Genomic DNA, 7,364 nt, shown 5'->3' with positions numbered 1-7,364 from the left:
TGTTACTGAGAAAAATACCATCAAGTACAAAAGCGCTTCTTTGAAAAAGGTGGTATTTTATACTGCGCTACATAATAATTACCTAAAAAGTACTTGGTGAAATAAATGAAAGATGAAATTACGTGCATTGCCTAGCCTATAAATAAACAAATATTACCTTGCTATATGCCAATTCTAAATCCAGGTTATCCACTAATAAAATTAATAAAGCACTAAAAAGTGTCGTTTCTATTCTAGTCTATCTGTACGATAGAGGCGATAACACGACTCGTGTCGCACGGACCTGCGTCCGCGCCGACACCTCCGCAGGGTTGCCACGCGTAACGATGTTGTGTGAAAAATTTTAATTTTAGTAACTGCGTATAATAATGCTACGAAAGCATTAAAAAAAGAAATAAATACGTATAATGTTGCCATTGTTTATTTTTTATAACAGTATCTGTAGTCGAATATTTTACAGAGATTAAATATTTTTAAATGGAAAAATAAAAAATCTTTATCGAAAAAATTGCAGTAAATCGTTCACCCTTCACCTTTTATTTTCTTTGAAAATGGCGGACCTTGTCAGTGATTTAATAGACGGCCACGCGGCATAAGAAACGTAGAGGGGCGATTTTACCCTGTGTCTTGCCTTATAGTACGGCATGCACGTAGCGATCGTCGAGGGTGCGCGTGAGAACGTGCTGGCCAGGTGCTCTTATCTGACACCCTTAGCGATACACAGCTGTTTCTATGTATATAATCGAAGACACCGTAGTAGAGGGTAATAATAACACAATCTATAAGAAAAAAAGACTTAAATGAAGGTAATCTACGTGTGATTAAAATTTAATTAAATTACAGAGTCTTAGCTCTACCACATGTCACTGCTGTTGGTATACATATTAAAATCTATCAGCATGGCATGGCTTGGAAATAAATTAGTCAATAGGTACTGTATGTATGTATATTTTTCATAATTAGTTACACATTATTTCATTTTCCAATAATTACTGAAAAAAATACTTACCAAAATTAGTTTCTTACTGTTCTTATTTAGTATTTTATACTTCAAAAAAATTTGATCCTGTCTTATTTCAAACAAAAATACCACACAATATAATGTGTGGTAATTTATCTGTAACATAATAATATGTTATGTAATATTTGTAATGTACTATATTTTTTCCGTTTAATAATAGCATTTTTCATGAAGAGATCTGATATTTCTTATTTTGTTATTTGGCAGTTTTTAACATAGTGATAGTATCACTGCAAAATATAAATATTTTGTTTCCCAGTAGCGGCACCCCTGCGTTTATCACGGGCGTTTTGCCACAATCGGTGTAGGGCGCATAAAAGCTGCGCGTCGTAAGGCGCGCGCGCCATTCCCTCGCAGACCGTCGCGCGCGCATCACCAATGATTCTTCCCGCGCGCACTATGTCGCCTCCGCGCGGCGCCTTCCACCCCCCGCCACCCGCACCTCACCACCCTGATGAGGAGCCCGTCTCCCGCACCTACCAATATCGCAAGGTCATGAAGCCCATGCTTGAGAGGAAACGCAGGGCGCGCATCAATCGCTGCCTCGACGAACTCAAGGACCTGATGGTTACAGCGCTCCAAGCCGAAGGAGAAAATGTGTCCAAGTTGGAAAAAGCTGACATCCTAGAATTGACCGTTCGTCATCTTTACAGCCTAAAGCGACGAGGACAATTAGTGCTGAAGCCTGAAATGTCGTACGCGGAGCGCTTTCGTGCTGGATTTACACAATGTGCTACGGAAGTGTCACAGTTCATAGCGAACGCTACTCTGGCCGCCAATGCTATGCAACGGCAAGGACCAGTGGATCCTCAGGCTGGAGCAAGGCTATTACAACACCTGAGCAACTGTATTAGGAGATTAGAAAATCCTCAAGTGGTTCAGCCGCAGCCAATCGCACCGAACGGAGTCGCTCGGCCGACACCGCTGCAGCCGATAGCCCCTGCTCCTCAGCCACAACATCCCGTTGCGCCACAGCCTGTTCTGCCATGCCAGGCAATTCAAAGGACAACGCTTCCTGAACGAGGGCTGAAGAGGCCAGCGGACGCGACGATGGACGCTGAAGCGGCCCTCGCGAAGCGAGCATACGCGCCTCCTTCGCCCCCGCACAGCCCCGCCTCCGAGTCAGACTCCGCCCAGTCGATGTGGCGACCGTGGTGACTGCTCCGTTGCTGCAATTCGTGATCTCGCATGCTCTCCAGGCAAGACTGTGTGACCGCATACGTGTGATAATATTCCAGAGACATTTTGTTGTTTGTTCCCATTTACGTTCCTAGAACCGATGTGTGTTAAAGTTGACGGTGCATGTTGTTCTAACGTTTGCTTGTTGAAGTTTGTTTTTAATTTAAAAATAAAGTAAGGGTTTTGTTTTCGAAATAATCTGTTTGTTTGATATGCCTAACTTCAACGTTTTCCGCGTCGGTTTAAGTATTGAGCATTTAATGTTAAATATAAAAGTACCATAGTGTAGTGTAGCACCTAAGTTACAGCTGTGATATTGAAGTTCTCTTCGTTAGAAGTGGTAGGTCAAAAGACTAAATTTTAGGTTAAACGGCAGATAACTGTAGTAATGAACAGGATAATAAATACTGTGTTGTAAAAGGATATTTTGTTTTGTTTGCTTGGGGTTGGGGGATATCGGTAACCGTATTTAACCGTAACGTAAATAAATGCACTTGTATTTATTGTACATATGTATGTACAACACTATATTTTCCCCATGTTGGGTAGAAGTATAACGAAAACGTAGATCTTTTGGCCAAACAGGCCGGAGACGATGGGGATTATTATGGGTGTTTACCATATTTTTCGGATCTATTTCACCTGTCTTAAGAAGAGAGTGAGAAACTTTGGAAGGAAAACTTCAACGAAAGATCTGTTACAAAGGGTATAAAACAATACAGCCTAGCCTCTCCAACAACTTTTAAATTGATGCAACAGACATGAGCAGGAACGAAATCATAACAGCTATCCGACTTCTCTCGGGCCACATTCCAATTAAACAGTTTCTCCCACTTTATGAGTAAGACAACGTCTCCCAACTGCTCTATTTGTAACAAGAGGCAGGAGGTACACCACGTCCTCGTGCGTCCGAAACGAGGCGAGAGGCATCAGCTGAGCATCAAATTCTACTTGCCAGTATGAAGTGTGGGTATGTGTAACACTATACTGGCTAACCATACATCCAAAGTCGCCAGAGCGCTGTACCGCATGGTACAAAAATGTATAAAATGTGGATAATTATCAGTATTTAGTATGTAATGTGTTTAAGTGGTGCTACGTTCCTAAGGGGGTGGCATACTCTGTTAAGAATAAGAAAAAATACACTATATTTGCAATAACTAGGATATGGCTATAGGGTACGTTTGGTATTCTACTAAAAGTTAAGAGTCCTATTCAAATGCCATTGCAATCTTTTGGTATTCTGCTCTTCAATGGCGAACCTTTTATTTTTATTTTTAATTCAAACGTAAGTGAAAATTTAACTCCCATCTCACCTGATTGAAAGTGAGGATGAGGTCGACGGTGGAGCATGCACATCTAAAAATAATGCCTTTTCACTCTCGCCTTGAAAAGGTCCGAGTTATAACGTTCAGGTAACAAGTCTGCAGGCAGGGAATTCCACTCCATAGCCGTGCGCCACATAAATGTGGAAGCGTAACGCTTCTTGAGAATCTTTGGAGCCGGTGGCACGTCGATGACATACTCTACTAATATTATATATATTTAATTTGAGACTAAATTACTGATTCAACGAGATAAATATTAAGTTATTTAATAGTCATTTCCATGGTTGTTTTGGTAAGGCGTGAGATGAAATGAATAAACGCCATCAATGCCATTCCACTGACACGCTCTATAACTTCAGAAACTCAACCGCCACTGCAACTATATTTTAGCGATTAAGATAAAAATATTGTCATAATTGCAATCTCAGTGGAGTCTCAATTCTCAATTTAATTAGAATGACCAGTGGTTTCAAAATGAATTACAACTGAAAAATGAACGACCTCAAAAGATCGTGGAATTACTACTCTTTAGAGTTTTTGAGATTGAACTTCGACACACGCTACTCCGACAACATGTTACATCGACATGATTTTACTCAGACCCTACGCTACTTCGATAACACAGACGAGATGTTCTTAAAAAAATCTTTGTACTTAGATAACAAAAATCACCATTACACACACGTGTAGGAAATGGTTTCTTATTATATACTTACAGATCAATATAACAAAAAAAAAACAAAAGCATATAATCGAAAAATTATTTTATGGGTTATATAAAGTGTAACAAAAAACTATTAAATTAAAGTACAATAAAATACACTATTTCATGTATGTAAATACATGAAATAATGTTCTTTTTATCGAGGGTCTAAAACAAGCCAATATCCTCGGTGTTTTGTAGTAAGGGCGAAAGCGCCATTTTGAGCAAATTTTCCGGGGAGCAAGTTTTAGTTTTTCACCACTGTTTCAAAATATTTACTACCTGTTTTAAATTCTATATTAAAACTTAAACTTAATTCAATCCAAAATTTAATTTTAAAACAGGAGGCAAATATTTTAAAACATGATCTCCATAACTTTTTTACAAATCCGCCGGAGTAATCGCGCAACATACATAAAAAAAATACAGTCGAATTAAGAACCTCCTCCTTTTTTGAAGTCGGTTAAAATTTCGCTATACAACTTACTATTAGATGCTTGTGGTCATCGTAATTTTATAACACTAAAATACTTTATTATCTAAAAGTACAAAACAGTAATTTTCAACAACATTAAACAATAAGAGAATGACACCAATCAATTAGGCCATTGCTCGCAATTTAATGACAACCTTGGCACCAGAAAAAGTACCCAGCCCTTGACACGCCCAGATCATCTAATTTCTTTACGAGAAACTGCTCTACTACGTCATCTAATTAATGATTAACTTTGCAACAAAGTAATTAACACTCTTTCATAAAATATGCGAGAACCTCTTTGTTAATTGTCAGTCCGCTTTTCTTGCACGAACTTTGTTATTGTTTGTACACTTTTGAGGATTGGCTCTGTAAATGCGTAGCATTACACGAGTTAGCGAAAGCGAATGCAGTCGTAATGCAGCAAAAGCATTACCTTCTCGCTCGCCCTCGCCCGTGCCTAGTTACAAAATCTACCCTCAGCTTTTAAATGTAACTGTAATTATTAAAAAAAACATATACTTAACCTACGTATCGTACGTATAACGTAACTATTTGTATAAGATCATTTATGTTAACCAAGACTGCTTGTAACTACTTAATCTTTTACTTTTTAGACGTGACACATTACAGACGCCTCAAGGGTTTCAGTATCTTACTAACTATTTGTTTAACAGAATTTGTGAATACGAAATAAATAAAAAAAGCTACACGGGCAAAAAAATGTTACAAACAGGTTTGTATAATTCCGCCGCCGCCGTTAGTTGAAAGTTCGCACGTGACATTTTATCAAAAAAAATTTTATGTGTATTGGAGTGTCTACTTTTTTTATTTAATATAATATAAAGTGACGGAAAGAACGAGACATGCTGCCTGATGGTAAGCTACACGCCTGTCCATAACAGTTGCAGGGCCGCTCAGAGCTTTAAATCGCAAAGATCTGAGGGTCACTGCCACTGCGCCCGTCACCCTGAGACATAAGTTGGCAAGTCCCATGTGCCTGTAATTTCACCATCTCATCATATTACAAGACATTAGCTGTATTGCAATGGCCCTGAATGAAAACAAAAGCCGCTTTAGGTCCGCCTTTTTAGCTGTATTTAACCGACTTCAACACAGAAAGAGACACATTGAAAAGTCCCATATGACTGTAATTATACCAGCACCCTGCCCCTTCGAAACCGGAACACAGTAATGCTGACATTACTGTTAGGCGGCAGAAATAGGTAAGGAGTATACGTACTACGTGAAAAGGTATGAAGTTGCCGCAAGAAAAAGCAGATCTTTTTTGTATTGAATTTTTTTAAACATAATTTTCTCGGTTTTGAGTTTTTGTCACAAGCGACCTTTCAATTAACGCCGACAGAAATATTAATACAAAGATAGAACACTTAGAAAAAATCCTTCGGTCAGGCTGGATTCGAACCAACGTCTTCTAGCAAACCTTGCCAGACGCTGTGCCAACTAAGCCACAGAACGAACCGGCGGACCTTACTAATTCTACTATGGGTTTCTTTTGTTTTTTAACGAATTTTCTGCCGTAACGCCATCTGTGAGAAAATTGTTTCTTTAGGTTTGTATATTTTTCAATTTTAAACAAGATTGAATGAAATTGTATTCTCTTGAGTGTTATAATTTGAGGATAGTTTAGAGGCTACATTTTTGGTACACCTTATTTTTTTGTTTAAAAAACATGAAGAGTATAATATAATAAGTTATAGTTGTATATATCATAATAAAATGTGCATTACATGTGAAGTATTTCAGACCCAAACAATATTATTCCTATGATCATGTAAACACCCAGTGGATATCATAATGAAAATATCGCGTTCAAATGTAACCCTGTATATATTCTATATAACCGTAGTGATCTGGAGAAGGTACGAGTTTCATACAAAACCAAGGGCATTCTTGTTTGGTCCTGAAGCATGTACTCGTATATTTATTATATTTCAATGCACATTGGGCGTTTAACGCTTTTCCCGAAAATATAATTCTAAGCAAACTACGCTCAGAAGGATATTTTTAGTAGCAGTAAGAGAGAAATACTGTCGCCTTGCCTATTTCAGCCGCCCAGCAGGAATGTGAGCATTGCAACTTTCCGGTTTTGAAGTGTAAACGTGCTGGTAAAATTACAGAGACGGGCACAGTGGCAGTGCCCCTCGAATCTTTGTGACTTAAAGTTCTGAGTAGTCTGCAACTGTTATGGACAGGTAAACGACACGTTTACCACCAGGCTCCCGATTTGTTCGTCCCGTCACTATTGGTAGCATAAAAAATAAAACTATGTCTCTGATAAACTACACCTACAAGAAACAAGTTTGTGATCTCTTGGTTTGTCAACCTGCTCTAAATTTTATTGAATTAAAATGATGGCCTTTATACCGCGTCCACAGTGTACAATAAACCTTACAATCGTCGGCTAAACTAAATTATGCCAAAGCAGCGTTCGACATGGTTCTCAGTGGCGGCTATTACGCTGATAATGGCAACGCGGCGCACGCGTCGGAATTAGCTCACTCCCGTAATTGGACCTCGCAGCCTCCGACAGCGACGCAGCCTTCACGTCGGCTATGTGAAGAGGTCGGCAACATTTTTAGAGTCGACGCATTGGATTTGGGACACTACAGAGCTACTTAAGGGAATATGCAAAAA

The 7,364-nt window shown here is 38.9% G+C and overlaps 1 protein-coding gene across 1 annotated transcript; it reads left to right on the top strand.

Moving 5' to 3' along the window:
• The first annotated feature begins 1,374 nt into the window (after positions 1-1,374).
• Positions 1,375-2,610, top strand: LOC113231357 (enhancer of split mbeta protein-like). Its single transcript, XM_026465647.1, has one exon. The coding sequence runs from the start codon at positions 1,400-1,402 to the stop codon at positions 2,177-2,179; it is 780 nt and encodes a 259-aa protein (XP_026321432.1). The 5' UTR covers positions 1,375-1,399; the 3' UTR covers positions 2,180-2,610.
• The last annotated feature ends 4,754 nt before the right edge of the window (positions 2,611-7,364 follow it).

The sequence above is a fragment of the Hyposmocoma kahamanoa genome, unplaced genomic scaffold (genome assembly GCF_003589595.1).
Source record: "Hyposmocoma kahamanoa isolate Upper Pololo Valley unplaced genomic scaffold, ASM358959v1 65, whole genome shotgun sequence".
NCBI lineage: Eukaryota > Metazoa > Arthropoda > Insecta > Lepidoptera > Cosmopterigidae > Hyposmocoma > Hyposmocoma kahamanoa.
Note: the sequence above shows the minus strand (reverse complement) of the source record. Positions and strands in the feature narration are given on the sequence as shown.

What these genes read in the sequence shown, in the direction of transcription:
- LOC113231357 (XM_026465647.1), top strand. Translation starts at nt 1,400, where the DNA reads ATGATTCTTCCCGCGCGCACTATGTCGCCTCCGCGCGGCGCCTTCCAC.